The following is a 17735-nucleotide window of genomic DNA, read 5'->3' on the forward strand; positions in this document are numbered from 1 at the left end:
CTTTCAGCATTTCCCTTAAACCATCAAGTTCCCTTTCTGTACTACGCAGGGAAAGCCAGGATGCATAATCAATATAACAGCACTTCCCAACAAGCAAAACACTGAGTCAGGTATCACAGAATTATTTGTCAATGAATAATCAGTGTAATCCCTGAGTTCCAGTTTACTGAAAAGTGAAAAACTGAAATTCGGAAGTTAAGTCCCCCAAAAGTGTTTTTCCAGTATGCCCACAGTATGTCCAGAAGTGACTAACACTCAGCAACAATACAGGGCCACTGCTTCCTCTTTTTCAGATACTTAAGTCCGCTAACTAATCTGCCCCTGAAATTCACAGAGCATCAGTGCATCAAGAGCTTGGTGCCCAGTGCAGCTGATTCTGTCATGGAGCACTTATCTTTTGGAGTTTATAGAAATGGCCCCTTGGCTTCCCCTTGGACTTCTTCCTGTCCTGCACCACCCACTCTTTGTGGGCTGAGCAAGGCTGGGAAAGGAGAGGAGGCTGGGATAAGTCATCAGCACTCCTTATCGGGCATAGTTCTAATTAAAATGTTTAACCAGAAAGTATGGACTAATCAAAGAGTTAAAAGTTTAAAAATATTCATAAGTAATGAACATGAAGACATATAGAAAAGTAAGTGATGAACAGGTATCAGACACTATCAACTTTGAAAAGCACACATCCTCTTCTATTCCTTCAGGATAATGAAAATCAAAAGGCAGTTTACCAAGAGTTACTAAGAGCCAGCATAAAAAAACCTGCATTTCTAAAACATAAATGTAAAGTGCATTTAATGAAAAAAATTTTTTTCAACTAGATCTTTAGCTTTGGACATATAAGAGAGGTTTTGAAATGCTATTTTCTCTAAATCCCTTCCCTAAGTATAGTCATTCCAAATATAAGACAAATAAACCATATTCTATGAGCTTATCAATCACAGAGAATCTCACAAAAATAACACACATGTACTTGAGAGATGGAAGCAATTAAAAAACTCTGACATCTCCCAAATCTGTGTAAAAGATTGCTAATGCTTAGTTGCCTCGGTCTTGTCTGACTCTGTGTGACCCCACTGATTGTAGCCCACCAGGCTGCTCTGTCCATGGGATTCACCAGGTAAGAATATTGGAGTGGGTTGCCATTTCCTTCTCCAGTAAAAGAGTAGGCTGCCACATTAAGTACACTTATTGTTGACAAGGAAAAAACATTTTAAAAAATATCAGTTAAAATTGGGGGATTTGTCTGTTTGGCTCAGATGGTAAAGAATCTGTTTGCAGTGCAGGAGCTGGGGTTCAATCCCTGGGCCAGGAAGATCCCAGGAGAAAGGAATGGCTACCCATTCCAGTATTCTTGCCTGGAGAATTCCATAGACAAAGGAGCCTGGCAGGCTACAGTCCATGGGGTCACAGAAAGATGGACATGACTGAGCAACTAATATTTTCACTTTCTCTTGACCTTACGGAAAGAAGAAAACTTGACTTTGCCTTAGAGATTCTATGAAACTTTTACCTTGATGAATCTACACCTAATGAATTTTCTGGAATAATTAGCACAGTGAAAATTCACTGCTATAGTTGTTGGTCCTTTATCAGCACGTGCAAATGTCAGGTTCAAAATCCAGAAGTCATGTAACAGCCAATAATTTGGAGGAATGCCAACCAATTTCCATTTTCTTACTTAATATATCAAAGGAATATGGCTACCAGTCATAAAGGAATATGGCTACCAGCAATAATTCACTAAATATCCAATTTACATTTATCTCAAGAACAGCAGTTTAAATAAAAACAGTCCTCTTCAAAGCTTGTGACATTCAAATAGGGATCATTTCTAGCAGGCTCACTGCTTACATGACCACCTAATAAATAATAAACATCTAAACACCTGTGCGTTTTTATTAAGTGACACTACTTTTTGGAGAATGAGCATGCCTGTGACATCAGGATAACTGCTGTATTAAATGTGCTCAAACAGCATTCCCAACAGAAGAAAGCGGAGTGCCTAAATAAAATGGGCTAAACACGTGGAGAAGTTCTCAGTTACCTTCTAATAGGAAGACTGCTTGCTTGCGAAAAATTTTCACCAGTGTGTCATCCAATTCAATCTCCTGAAGCTTGGAGATGAGCTGTTCCTCATTGCGGCAAACCTTCTCCTGGGTGTACAGCCCATCAGGCATGACCCGCTGCTGTCCCAGCCCTATTAGGGCTACTTCCACAGCCAGCGTTAGATAGGACTCCCCTTCTTCTAGGAATTTGTGTGCAGGTAGATGCTGGTATTCCAGAGACTTGCACTGTCCCATACTCTCTGTCACAGAAGAAATCAGAGTTCAGAAACTACTTTTGCAGATGCTCTGACAGGCACAATCTATTAATATTTTACCCAGAACTCTTAAACGAATTATTGACTTAGCTCCAAGAAAGCTGGAAAACCATGTTAAAGTATATAGTTTTTCAATATCTTTTTAAAAAATGACCATCAATTGACTAAATGTGTATGTTCTGGGGGAAAGCATAGTACAAATATTTTTCTCTCATTAAAAAGGAATCACCAAAGAAAACCATAAATCGAAGAAGAGATACTAAGAATACTTAAGAGTAAACAAATTTTTAATTAACCAAGAGTAAAATTACATGACTGTAATAGTTACCAATTTTTTAAAACCTAGAATTGAAAATTTTTCATACTTTTACCATAATGATGTAATTTATAATAAAAACAGTAGAGAACACAACATATATGTAACTCAATTTCATGGTCCTTTTTGTTATCAGAGTCATCAGTTGTCAAAAGAGAACGATTCTTTGAACATCGTCTTATCACTGTTAAGGTGCTTCTATTTAGAAGTTCTTAACAAACTTCAACTGTCAAACTCCCAAGGAAAGTAGATTCAGAGTCATACCCTCACCCTCCTGATAAGAGTTTGGGTCACCAGAATCCATGAGGGCAACCACCACAGGCTAGATAATTAACTCTCCAAGCTCATCCAGTCATGGTGGCAGCAAAGGTACCAACCTTCTTCCCTGCCATATGATATATCCTTATTCTATATCTCTATGCTGGAAAACAGTAAGAAACACAGATAAACTCTTAGATATACAGTCACTGATTAGAAGGGAATGTGTATTTTTAGGTTCTTGATACATGCTGCCAACTGTCAACTCCAAGACTTTTCCCAGTTTGAGAAGCCTGCCTAAAAAGTGGGAGTCCCATTTCTGCTAACTGCTAGTCCTGTGAACTATATGGATTCATAAAAGAAACAGTGAAGAACAACTGCCAGCGGCGAATGCCATTCAGGGTTTGGGGGGGAAGCACATGAGGCAAACGTCAATGTTTTCATTGATTTTTATGTTTTATTTTTACCTGTAAAATCTGAGAACACAGGGAAGCTTTCGGCGTCAGTGTGGCAGGCTTCCATAAGGCTGCTGAAAAGTGTGCCCACGGGATCCAGGGGGTGTCCAACCCAGCCCTCCAGATTGGTTATTGAGGTTATGCTTTTATGGGGTAGCTCTGTGTAAGAAAAGAGAATTGAGATAAGAAGAGAAGTAGAGGAAAGAAACGCTTTACCGTTTAATAGCAGCATCCTCACAAATTAATGCTACGTTCAATTCAAAATTCCTCTTTAATTAAAAAACAAGGTTTCGTAAAACCCCAACTTGTGAGCTATTTTAAGTTCTAAAGGGTCATCTGTGAATCAATATAAATGGTGTTAACTGCTCAGGAAAACTCTCAAACATCTATTTAATTCATGTCCAGAGTACTAGGTTGACATTATTGTTTACACTTATTAAATCACAATGTATGAGGAAAAATGAATTCCAACTTTTCACCTGAGAAGCTAAGGACAACTCTCCTCACCTCCTAGGAGTGGCTTTAAAGAGAACTAAGAATTCCCCCTGGAATTATCATTGGCTAACTAACTACAACTTTATTAAGAAGATATTCTCACTGAGTCATCTAAAATAGAGTCTAAAGAGCAGCTATACTCTGGGTCAGACTTGAACTCCCCTATCACCTTACAAGAATCTTCCTTATCATGGATATGTAAGCCATTTAAGAGAGAAACTTTTCCACAAAGGAGAACTACAACAGAAGGTAACATAATTTGGATGGAATGTATCCTTTTCATTTTCTTCAGGGAATGTTAGAACTTTAAAATTCTCAAGTTAGAGTGCTGAGAAAAGAGCTGCAAATACTTTAGGATATACTCCATTACTGTAAACAATGCAGTACTTTACATGTAAGTGTTTACTAAAATAATAAATAGTAGTAGTTCGTTCTTGAAGGAAAGTACAATAAAAACTACATATAAAATAAACAAGAAAAATATTGGCTTGTAAATAGCTACAGAGCTAGTCCACCAAGTTCAATATTCCTTTAGAAGTCTTTGGTTTTGGACTACCAACTATTAGTACATAAAAATAAAGCATGGCCTGGCACAATGTATTACAATTTATGGAAACTTGAGCACTAGATTCCTTGGAAGGGACTTTCCCTTCAGTTTCTGTCACTGATTTTTAATATACACAACCAGGATGAAACAGCAACATGAGTATTACTCTTAGCAACAAGCCGGTCTGTCTGTCTGTCTCTCTCTCCATATGTGTGTATGGGTATTATACTTACTGTGGCAATCATTTAAAAACATGTATAAATATGGAATCATGTTGTATACCTGAAACCAATGTTGTATGTCAATTATATCAATTTTTTTAAAAGCTGACATATGCCAAGTATTATTGAAAATGTACAAAATATTTTATTTACTAATCTTGGCCCCATAAGAAAGAACTGCTACAGCAATTTGGAATTGTAACAGTACAAAAACACTTATTATCTGAATATGGGCAAACAAAAATAAAGTAGGGAAAGATATATAGATATGTAGTACTAGTAAAGAATAGTCTGAATTTAAAATTTTCATGATGTCAAGGATAAAAGAGAAACGAATCTGAGACCTCAAAGGCAGCTCATTAACACCTTAACGTGTGTTTCAACTTAATCTACATGAACTAACATTTTTACATTTTGTATTTCTTAGATATTGTAACATTTAAATTCATTTAAAAAAGATTTTTTAGTAAAGAGCAATAAAGTAAAGTTTCAAAACTCCAGTGATCACCAAGAGCAAGCTGTCCTGTTGCAGTATAAAAAATACTTTGTTCTCTCTTAGCCTATTTTTATCCTTTTTACTTTTCAGAAGTAAACATCTCTTGGCCATATATTGTATGTGTTTAGGTGAAGGGAGAGACTTCAGAAAAATTTTGCAAAGGGCCAAACAACATATTCTGCAAATATATCTGGTAGCCAATGATGATAAGAACATGACAAACCGGACAAAGCAATGACTTTCAGGGATATGGCATTCCGGTCCTATCTGAGCTCCCCCTTTTTTGGCTCATGTGGTAACTTTGGAATTTTCTTTCATCAAAAAATGACTGTTAGTTAACATTTTTAATACTTTTAATATAAAGGATATAAAATATTACAACAGTCTAATCTCCAGCCCACTTCAACTTTTGATAATTTTCAGATATACGCTAGATATGTGTATAATTGCCCAAGGAATAAAAAAAATATAAGCCAAAAAAAAAAAATCACAACTAAAACTACTTCTCTCTGAGTAAGATATAAAATTCCAGAGTGAAAAGAAAACAATCATACCAAAGAAAAATTAAAAAGATCTACATGTACAGAAGAAAAAGAAGCACATGGATTAATCAGAGAAAGCATTGTATTTCTTTCTTCTGATCAGGGCCTTATGCATGTACTATAACTCTGTTGCAATTATTATTACTAAGTAATGCTTATTTAAAATTTAAAAGATTAATAAACTGAGACAAAGAGGAGTTAAATATGTTCTGTCAGTTGACAGCTCATCAAAGGTTATTTACAGAATCTAAAAAATCCAGGAGTTCTATTTGGTCACTTTAAATACACATCATGTCCTGATGTACAAGTTATTACAACTAAAATGTTTTACAGTGCTTCTATATTATGTGAGGAAATAACTAGTTTAATCTTTCAACTCCAGGAGACAAGTTCTCAACTGGCCCCAGTCCACAGATAAGGTCAAGTCAATGCCTAAGGTCTCCAGCCGGGACCTCTTGCCAGGATTCAAACATAGGCAGTCTACCACTGGAGCCTTTATTGTCACAGTTAAAACATTTCTTCACAGAATGAAATATATCTGGTTAACTCGCATTTTAGGTAATTTAGATATGCTACATAACTCAAACAGTAAAAAAAAAACCAACACAACTACTTAAAAACTTAACTTAGGAAACTAAGAAACAAAAAATTAACAAACTTATGTTTCACAACATTCAACCAGAGAGGGAAAATGCCTAAAACTTGTCACAGATTAGCTGGCCATTAAACATTTCAAAAGAGCGGTGAGTGAAGCCAGCGCCACGGCTCTAATTGTAGAAGCTCTCTCCCCGCCAAAGAGCACGAAACCGAGTAGCATTATCACCAAGAACCCCATTCCAGTGGAAACAAACTCCTCCACACAGTCACCTTTTTTCTGAGTTCGGAACACTTCCAGCTGCTTCTGTTGCTGTCGTCTCAATGTGTTAACAATAGCTATTGCTAGTCTCAGTGCTTCTCTGGGGTACCCATGAGAACGTAACGCGTCCACTCGCGCACAGGCTGTAGGAACATGTTCTAAAACAGAAAGTGAAGGGGGGAAAGTTGCCATTATCAGATATATCTACAAAAACAGGATGTAACAGTAAGATGTTTCCCCCAAAATACCATTACAAAGACACAAGAAACCATTTCTGAACTTGGATTTGAATGAAAAACTCCTATTGCCAAGCATTCATCCATCTCCCATTGAATCCCTCAACTCTCCACCTCCCACTCCAGTAATGCTATAGAAACTAAACAAAGAAGTAAGTCATGGAAATGTCTTTCCGGTTTGGCCACTTACCATGCCAGAGGGGCCACCCGCGGGAGTCAAAGAGGGAGTTTTCAGTGTCGTCATGGTAACAGTAGTTGGTGTATAGGTCACTGCTGATAATGTGCTGCAAGTGGCTGTCCTGCCAGTGGAGATCGCATGCCTCGATGGCTCGGGTGAACACTGTCCGATGTGGCCTGTTCGATGAATCTGTTTTTTCCACAATTCAGAAAGCTGTGTCAGCTATGATTCACACGTCAATAAATCAGTTTCATACCATACCATTCTGTGGCCAGATGTTCATGAACACACCCACACAGACTGTCCTGCACCCTAAGCAGAAGGATGGAGGGTGAATAGTCTCATGTCCTAAGTACTAGAAGGCGAATCAGCCCAAAGAGCCACCATTCATTCTCTTGTTTTATCAAACACACACACTCTGCAGCCATCAAAGCTAAGGTTAAAGGCGTCCTGCAAAAAGAATTGTCACGTCTAGTTTCCATGCCAAATACACTCAGAGGAGGCACTCAGCACAAAAATCACAGGAAAACTCACTGCTCCCCATTTCTGAGGTGCTGTGGTGGGCTGCCCTGATGGGATCAACAGACACTATGCAAGAGATGAGACACCAGCCATGGAACCTTTCAGGAAGATGCAATCAGCCTTTAAAAATATGCAGAAGGGTTGTGCTTTTGGTTGTATTTTTTAACTATATTGTGCGGTTTTGCACAATTAAAATTATTATGCTTCTTGGGATATAATGATGAAATGGCACTTTATATCCCAAAGGGCATAAATGCATATATTTAACATTTCACAAAGCCACACAACATAGCTACAAAACAAACCAGCGCACTTACCTTGCCCTACAGGCTGCCTCCTGACTCCCGTGCAGGTTCCATGACTGGTGTGATGTCCCCAGCATAGTGTATGCCGGGGCATCACAAAAGAGCAGAAGCACACACTCCGAAGAGGGTTCAAGTTTCAGGACCTGACGGAGAAAAGAAATGTTTGGGGAATAAAGGATATTCTTACCCCAACTTCTGGGATTATTCAGTTCTTCTGGAAAACATGGTTCAAATTCTACCTGCCCTCCCAGCCCTTGGGTCCCGAACTCCAGACTTACCTTCAACTGTGGCACAAACCTTAGAAAGAGCCTCAACTGACAATCAGGGTAACAAACTATTTTTATTTATGGATGCTTTATTTAACTCAAGTATCACCCCTCACTGTTCTGAGACTTAACTAAATGAGAAGTAAAATCTGGAGCTTCCTTAGTTGGTAAAGTGTCATCTTCCTGTCCTTGGAGCTTTGGCTAAGCACAGACACAAAGGAAATCATAAAAATCAAAACACACCTGAATCAAGAAAAGCTCTGAAAACTTATCCAGACCAAACCCTCTATTCTGCTGATGGAACTGAAAATCGAGAGACGTAAAGTGACTTGCCAAGGTCACACACCCAGGCAATGGCAGTCAAGATCAAAACACAGATAACCTCACTCCAAATTCAGCTATGTCAGCTGTTCTGAAAGGCTTTTTGAATGGTCTTTAACAGAAAGAGACATTACTTCAGCTTGGTCTCAGGTGGACTTAGACAGCTGTACTTGAATGGCAGACATATCAAAATGCATGGATGACCGACAATTTGAGAGGCATAAACACTGATGTATCTGTTCTGGCCCCTGCCCAGACTGCCTGTTAGGAGCAGACAGTGTACTCTTTGCAGATGGGGAGCGAGAACCTTGTATTTCATAGCCTTTGGAACCTACCAGGGCTTTTTTGCAGACCAGAATAAATATAAAGAAACTGATTCCATTACTTCTTACAGTCAGTCAATCAAATATTCCAAAATCCAAATCACACATAAGTGTTAAGTGGCTGTGCAATTTCATTTAACTCAAATCACAGAAACAGAATTTAAAATTAAAAGAAGACTTTAAAAGAGCAACTTAGTATTATGTACACACTAAGAGAATTAAAGTCCTATCTGTCTACTTAATCCACTGTGGTATCAATTCCATTAAACAAATTAAAATCTTAACTTTTCATGTTTTTATGTGACTGTAAGATCATAGACATACATAGAAGACACACACCAGACTTTTTACAGTGTTTGGCTCTTAAGAGATCAGTAATACCAATTGTAACAAAAAAGAACGTAAATACTGTTTAAAAGAAAATATAAGATATAAAGCTCTGTAATAGCACAGAAACAAAAAAATGTACAGAGAGAATGACTTTAAAAAATTGATTTGATTAAGTATCAAAATTATGGTCAATTTTTTTTTTCCTGCCACACAGCACGTGGGATCTTTATTTTCCCAGCCAAGAATCGAAACTGCATCCTCTGCAGTGGGAATGTGGAGTCGTAACCACTGGACCACCAGGGAAGTCCTGGTCAGTTTCTTTTTTTTTTTTTTCTTTTTTTCTGGTCAATTTTTATCTTAGATATCTTATGTTTTAAAATTTCTGTAATAGCATAGAAAACAGAGAAACAGATGACCTTAAATGGTTAGGTAGCTCAGGTGGCAGAGTAGGAGAAGTAAAGGGTACACATTCTAGTATTCTTGCCTGGAAAATCCCATGGACCGAGGAGCCTGGCAAGTTACAGTCCATGGGGTCCAAGAGTTGGACACGACTTAGCGACGAAATCATCATCAGCTGGTAAAAAATCCACCTGCAATGCAGGAGACCCCAGTTCGATTCCTGGGTCAGGAAGTTCCCCTGGAAAAGGGAATAGGCTACCCACTCTAGTATTCTCAGGCTTCCCTGGTGGCTCAAAGGGTAAAGAATCCACCTGCAATGTGGGAGACCAGGTTCAATCCCTGGGTTGGGAAGATCCCTTGGAGAAGGGAAAGGCTACCCGCTCCAGTAATTCTGGCCTGGAGAATCCCATGGACAGAGGAGCCTGGTGGGCTACAGTCCATGGGGTTACAAAGAGCTGGACACAACTTAGCAACTAAGCACGCACACATATAAAATAACATTAGTTTTTTTCAATCAAAAAAGATGAAATTTAAAAAGGCTCCCATTCAGATATATTTAAAAAATAAACACTACTGTAAGGGTGTGGATTCTAATGCTGTCAATTAATTCTAACAAATAATCTCAGCGAAGACAGGGCCTGACTTGCGCTTCACATTCATTCTGATGTGCAAACACATGCAATTCTGCCCGAGGTCTGATCACGTGCACCCTTCATCCACCTGCATGGCTGCTGGGCTTTGTGGGCCACCAAAGGCTCTCCGCTAGCCAGTCTGCTCAGTCCTCCAGCAGAAGCACTGCAGGCGGAGCACCAGAGCCTCTCTGTAGGGTTGTCTCTTCTGCCAGCCCCTCTGGAGAATATGGGTATTCTAAAAGAAGGAGCCCCAGTGCCTTGGGGCACAGCAGCCATAAATACTGCCCTTAGAAACTAGTCCTGACTGCATATCCCTGGGTCAAACCATAAATGAAACTGTTTTATCTGGAGGTTGGACCACTTCCTAAGAAGTTTTCTAAAGCCTATGGAACAGTGAAGTTTAACCAAGGGGAAAGTAACCAAATGGAAAGTAAAAGTACACTGTAAAATGTTAGGATGGCAACCACGAAGAAGCCTCTAAATATAATAAAGTCAAGAAGAGATCAAAGATATATTGCCTATGTAGATGTAAGCATCCTTTTCCTAGCAATGGAAGACAACAAATGTTGAATTGTTAAATTTGAAAATTCTGAGCCTCTACAAAAAAACTTGGGGTATAAGAGGCAGATTTATTTTCTTTGAAATTATTAAATAAAATCATCATGGGCAATAAAGATGTGACAGATTTCAAATACTGAATTCCCAAGGCAAATATCTCTAGACAAAGGAGAGCCAGACAATCACCCTTCCCAAGGCCTGAAACCTCTTTTTGATTGGACAAGTCCCTATGGAATAATACATATTATTTTCTCTCTCTGTAGAGACAGAAAACACTGTGCTAACATCACATTTCATACTCAGCACTGTCCAGCTCTTTCTAGGAGTACCAACTACAGATGGAACCCGCACACACTGAAAGACAGTCTTTTCCTGAATCCTCCTGACGTCATTTAACTCCCATCTTGCATATATCATAAATTTAAAGTCTTTCACATTTTCTCAAAAAAGGGGGAGCAGCAGCACAAAATTCCACAAGAACAGTGACAGTGAATGACAGTTTTATTTGCAAGAATTAACTAAATATTTGGATGTGAAAGGAGAAAATCTGTCAGTAGCTAGCAGGGACAATGAGGGCAAGAAAGACTTTTTTTAGGATGAGAAAGACTTGACCTGAATGGGTGGGTCCAATAGAGAAAGAGAAACTTTAAAAAAAAAAACACAAGAAACAGTAGAGAAATGAGAGAGAGGTACTTAAGAGGATATCTGGAAATGCCTGGGAGCGTTAGCTGCCAACGACTGGAGGGTACTATTAGCCTACAGTAGGTGGGAGCAAGTATGCTGGACAGTCCTTTCACAATAAAGAATTTTCCTGGTCTGAATGCCAGCAGCACCCCATTCCCCTGTAGTCCCAGGAGTTAAATGTTTACTTGCTACATTCTAAAACTAAGAATTTTTAACTGATTGCATAGCATAGTATCCCAAATAAGAACTGACCAACACATGAATAACAGTTCCTCAGGTCTCTCAATAATTTTGTTGTACACAGTAATTCACTACCCCCCATAACATGATTTAAAAAAAAAATTCAAACTAAATAATTAGTACGCAATTTTAACACATACTAGTACATGTTAAGTATTACATCCATCTGTATTCTGAGAATATGAAAAAATATCATAGATCTTGCATAAAAATTAAAACACACACACACACATTCACATCAAAACATTAAGTCCATGAGTTATAGTAAGTTCTTAAGTGAGTAAAATAATGTTTCCAAATTTACTGTAAGTTACCATTATAACCATAGATACACAATTAAGTAGGTACAAAATGAGCAGATTATCACTGTGGACTCACCTTGGTTGGCATTTGCACCCTGAGGCAGAGCATTGGTTAAGTTGGGTAATTCACTACCATGATTTCCATCTTCCCATGGACAGACATCAACACCATTCCACTTTTTTAGCTGTTTTAGCCAACTGGCCTTCTGCTCCAACTTGCAGTGGGGATTTAAAACTATACACATCCACAGAGCACCTAATTTAACGGGAGAGAGGAAAGTAAATTTTTTAAAATTTACAAATGTTCAATCCTAATAGTTAATGCTAAGTCATTTCAAAATAGACCCAAGTCTGCATTTTTATAATGCAATTTTACCTTAGTCCAAGCAACAAATCTCAGAGAGAGGTCAATGTAAAGAGGACAACAGAGCCCAAATTTGAACCAAAGAAGCCGACTACTGTTACACATAAAGATGAGAGATATTTCAAAGGTGATTTTAATCACCTTCCTACTTGTGTGACATTTTAGATGAAAGTCAATTCAGAATACAAACTTAAGGACCAATTTCTTACTTTAATTTACAAGCAGAGTTTATTCATGGGTGCTTTAATAAACTACTTTAAATGGTTCTTCTGTACAAAAAGTAAATTTATTCCTAAGATTACCTTTTTACAATAAAATCATAAAGATTTAACAATGGATACCAATAAACTATTTCCTGGTCTCCTTATAAGCATTTCCAGCTTTGTTATGCCTGTTCATTAGTATATGTATCTATATATCAACAGATCTTTCAAAAATAAAATTTACTTAAATATACTTCCCTAAATGATTTAACTAGTAACTAATCTTTATATAAATGAAATCACTAAGTTTGTCTTTGTGAATGAAACCATTCAACATTTATCAAAAGTTCACTTGCTTTAAAATGAAAAGACAACCTATGGTCTCAGATAAAATATTTGCAAACAATGTGATGAATAAGGGCTTAATTTCTAAAATACATAAATATCTCATAGAGCTCAATATTTTAAAAAATCTCAATTAAAAAAATGGGCAAAAGATCTAAATAAACATTTCCTCAAAGAGAACATACAGATGGCCAGCAGGCAAGTGAAGAGATTCCAGCATTGCTAATCCTCAGAGAAACGCAAATCAGAGTTATAATGAAGCATCACTTCACATGGGTCAGTATGGCTGTCATCTAAAAATCTACCAAAAAACACTTGCTAGAGAGGGTGTGGAGAAAAGGGAACCCTCCTACTCTGTTGCTGAGAATGTTCCCTGGAGGCTCAAGTGAAGCATCCGCTTGCAATGGAGGAGATCTGGGTTTGATTGCTGGGATGGGAAGATCTCCTGGAGAACCGAATGGCTACCCACTCCAGTATTCCTGCCTGGAGAATTCCAGACAGAGGAGCCTGGTGGGCTACAGTCCATGGGGTCACAAAGGGTCAGACACGACTGAGTGACTAACTATGGAGAACAGTATGGAGGTTCCCTAAAAAACTAAAAATAGGGTTAACATATATGATCCTGCAATCCCATTCCCGGGCATATACGTGGAAAAGACAAAATCCCTAATTGAAAAAAGCATATATAATAGACAAGACATGGAAGTAACCTAAGTAACCATCAACAGATGAGTGGATAAAGAGGATGTGATACACACACACACACACACGTATATATACATACTTACATAATACATACATACATGCACACAAAGGAATACTGAAAAAAAGAATGAAATAATTGTTGTTTGCAGCAACATGGATGGATCTAGAGTCTATCATACTAAGTGAAGTAAGTCAAAGAAATGTTATATGGTAACACTTAGATGTGGTATCTAAAAAGTATTATAAAGAAACTTAACTTACAAAATAGAAACAGATTCACAGACATAGAAAACTTAATTACCAAACGGAAAAAGAGGGAGGGATAGATTAGGAATATGGGACTAACAAGATATACACTACCATATGAAAGCTGAAATGAAAGTTGCTGAGTCGTGTCCAACTCTTTGCGACCCCTTGGACTATACAGTCCATGGAATTCTCCAGGCCAGAATACTAGAGTGGGTAGCCTTTCCCTTCTCCAGAGGATCTTCCCAATGCAGGGATTGAACCCAGGTCTCCCGCATTGCAGGCGGATTCTTTACCAGCTGAGCCACAAGGGAGGCCCAGAGACAGCCCAGGAACAGGGATGGGGGATGCAAAAGGACAGGGAAGCAAGAGGAATGGGGGCAAGTCCCCCTCCTAAGATGTCTGCTGGCCCAGTTTTCTGCAGCCGTGACCAGGCAGGGCGCAGAGGTGTGTGACCCCAGGGCCAGCAGAGCTACTGTGTGTGAAGCTGAGCCACTCCGAGGCAACATGGGCTTCGAGCCCCACACAGACGGGGCCCCTGTGTACAGCATGAGCCTTTCTCCCAAGTCAGGAGGTTTATTGTTGAGAAGACATCCGTGATGATCGACGGAAGACCGCCTGGCTGAGGTCGCAATCGAATGGTGGATCCTAGGAACACGGAACATTGAGTGTCCCAGGTGGGGCTTCTAATACTGACGACCACAAACCGGGGGCGGCAAGGAAGCTTAAAATAATACTAATCGATTCTCTCCCAGTTCTGGGGGCCAGAAGTCTAAAGTCAAGTTGTCAGCAGACCGGGGCTCTCGAGGAGCGTCACTCCCAGCTCTTCCAGTTTCTGGGGCTCCAGGTGTTCCTGGGTTTGTGGCCGCATCCCCCCAGCCTCTGCCTCCTCATCACATGGCCTCCTCCATACACTACCATATATAAAACAGATAAACAGTATGAATCTAACTGTATAGCACAGGGAACTGGAGTCAAATATCTTATAAATACCTTAATGCAAAATAATGGAATATGTATGTATGTTTTTGATTACATATATATACATATAAAACCAAACCACTTTACTATATACCTGAAAGTAACCCAGTATTTTAAAGTAACTATATTTCAATAAAAATGTTCACTTGTTTTTCAAAGGAAAAGCCATAACGAATTTAGAAGGCATATCTCATAATTTGAATAAGTAAGGTGCTGATAAATTTATCACTGCTTTCTACATTCTTCAAAAAGGTAGCTAATTCAAGCAAATATTTCAGTTTTAAAAGTTTAAGTTTTGTGAATTCCCTGGTGGTCCCAAACTTCCAGTGCAGGGGGAATGGGCAAGATCCTACAAGCCACACTGTGTAGCCACAAAAAAAAAAAAAATTCAAATTTTACTTTATTAATTTCAAAACAAGACAGATACCAGTACTTCGATGCCATTCACAACACTTTTTCTTTGAAAAAGTGAATCTGTGTTAATCAGTTGTGTTAACCAAGTGAATGATAAAGGTAACAATGGTCTGTTTTTTGCTTGTACAAAAGAGATACTTTACATTCTTTCATACTTAAAATTAGCAAGTTCTTCATTTAAAGAATCTGATATTTAAGTATCAAATAATGTCTGATATTTATATCAAAATGTTTGATATTTATATCAGAAAATAAACATGGCTACAACCTAAGCCACAGGTGTTTACAATTTACATTTCTATATTTTAAAATGCCGATCAGAAACAAAATGTGATAGGATCAAGATGAAGTAAAGCCCATTATGGCTTATCTCTTCCTATAATTACAACTAAAAACTGGATGAAGTTTAAAAAACTAATAAAAAAAAGTATAAAAAGTTGAAAAATAAACAACAGCAAGTGGTTTGTGGAAATAAAACTAGACTGTAAAAAGGGAAACCCCCTGCCACTCAGAAACTAGACAGGGAGACCCTTGAAAATCTGGTACGAAAACAGGCTCAAGTGCTCTCACACCTCAGGTGCCTGAGACTGACCCAGTACAGCAGACCACCACCCACGAAGGGGAGCGTCACGGTCTGGATATACCCAACTGGCTGCACGCTTCAAAAAAAATAGAAATTTCTCTGAAGGATGATAACATGACCTTGACTCTTATGATATTTAAAATATTCAGGATCCAAAATTACTTGGTTTACAAAGAAAAAAGGGAAATGTGATCAATTCCAAAGGGAAAAACAATGAACCAGATGTTAGAATTATCAGAGACTTTATGCAACCATTATAATTATGCTCCATCAGATGAAAAGAAAGAAAGAAAGTGAAGTGGCTCAGTCATGTCCGACTCTTTGCAACCCCATGGACTGTGGCCTGCCAGGCTCCTCCACCCATGGGATCTCCAGGCAAGAATACTGGAGTGGGTAGCCATTTCCTTCTCCAACTAATAGAACTAGTAGATAGAAAATTAGCAAGAGTAAAGAACACCTAAAATAACACTATCAACAGCAATCTAATTGACATTTACAGACATGCCACTTAACATCAGTAGAGAAAAAACAAAACTAAATCCTATATTTTCTAAAATACATAGAGAATATTTATAACATTTATACACAGAACATTCATAGTCCATATTTCAGGCCATAAAACAAATGTTGACAAATATTAAAGAAATGAAACTATATAAAGTATAAATCAGTAACAGGAAGATATTCAGAAAAATCCCAAAATATCTGGAAATTAACACACTTCTAAATAATTAATGAGTAAAAGAAATCACAAAAGAAAACAGAAAATACATTGTTCTGAATGAAAATGCAAACAAAATATTTCAAAATTTGTGATGTACAGCTATAAAGAGTTTAGAAAGACAATTACCGTATTAAATACTTATACTGGAAAAGGAGAGAAGATTCAAACCAATAATCTAAATATCCAACTTAAGAAACTAGAAATAGAATGAGAAATCAAAGCCAAAGCAAGCAGAAGGAAGAAAACAGCAGATCAGCAATCAATTAAATGGAAAACCACCCCCTAAATTTTGTTTAATGAAACCAAAAGCTAGTTCTTTAAAAAGATGAATGAATCAGTCTGACTAAAAGAAAGAAAAGACAAACTATGAGTATCAGGAATTAAAAAAGGGTATATCATTGAAGATCCTAGAGACCTTAAAAAGGTTCATAGAGGAATACTATGAACAACTTTATGCCCATAAATTCTATTAGATGAAATGGACAAATTCCTTGAAAAATCACAAACTACCACAGTTCTCTCAAGAAAAATAATAATTAGAATAGCTTTAAATTAAAAACTCCAACAATGCAAGTCAAGATGTTTCCCTGGAAAATTCTACCACCGTAAAGAAAGAAATAACACCAATTCTATAAAATATCTTCTAGAAAAAAGAAGAAAGGGAATGGTTTTCAATTTATATTATGAGGCCAGCACTGCCCTGATATCACCGGACACACCCCCCCAAAAAAAACAAGTAAGTATTACTACATAAATAAAATAAAACACTGCAACAAAATATTAGTAAATCTAATTAAGAAATACATGGAAAAGAAAATTGATCTATAGATTCAACATAACCCTACTCATAACCCCAGCAGACATCTGTGTACATACTGATAAAAACAGATAGAGAATAACCAAACAATTAAAAGAATAAAAAATCTGGAGGTCTCCCCAGCACCTGAGAACTGCTAACAGATTACGAGTAATCAAGAGAGTACACTACTGTGAAACAAGTACATATATCATTGTAAAGATCAATTCAAGGTTCAAAGTCAATTCAATGAAGAAGAGATAATTCTTTTCATAACTAGTGCTACAACAATTGGATATTCACATAAAATGTACTTATATCTATAATGTGCAGTTTTAAAATAAATCTATAATACACAGTTTGTTAAAAAATTAACTCAATTAACTTACTAAAAATTAACTCAAAATGGATCATAGACTGCAGCCCATCAGGCTCCTCTGTCCATGGAATTTCCCAGGCAAGAATACTCGAGTGGGCTGCCATTTCCTACTCCAGGGGAATCTTCCTGACCAGGGATTGAACGTGCAGCTTTTGTGTCTCCTGCATGGCAGGTGGGTTCTTTACCCCTAGCACCA

The 17735-nt window shown here is 37.8% G+C and overlaps 1 protein-coding gene across 1 annotated transcript in view; it reads right to left on the minus strand.

Annotated features, from left to right (window-relative positions):
- ZSWIM6 (zinc finger SWIM-type containing 6) overlaps positions 1 to 17735 on the minus strand; it is a 209700-nt gene that overhangs the window by 12697 nt on the left and 179268 nt on the right. Inside the window, exons 5-9 of the mRNA XM_018065605.1 lie at positions 11876 to 12055; positions 6930 to 7106; positions 6515 to 6661; positions 3359 to 3505; positions 2042 to 2302 (exon numbers count right to left, since the gene is read on the minus strand). Of these exons, the coding sequence (XP_017921094.1) occupies positions 2042 to 2302; positions 3359 to 3505; positions 6515 to 6661; positions 6930 to 7106; positions 11876 to 12055 (912 nt within the window). The remainder of the gene's footprint in view (positions 1 to 2041; positions 2303 to 3358; positions 3506 to 6514; positions 6662 to 6929; positions 7107 to 11875; positions 12056 to 17735) is intronic.

The sequence above is a fragment of the Capra hircus genome, chromosome 20 (assembly GCF_001704415.2).
Source record: "Capra hircus breed San Clemente chromosome 20, ASM170441v1, whole genome shotgun sequence".
Lineage (NCBI taxonomy): Eukaryota > Metazoa > Chordata > Mammalia > Artiodactyla > Bovidae > Capra > Capra hircus.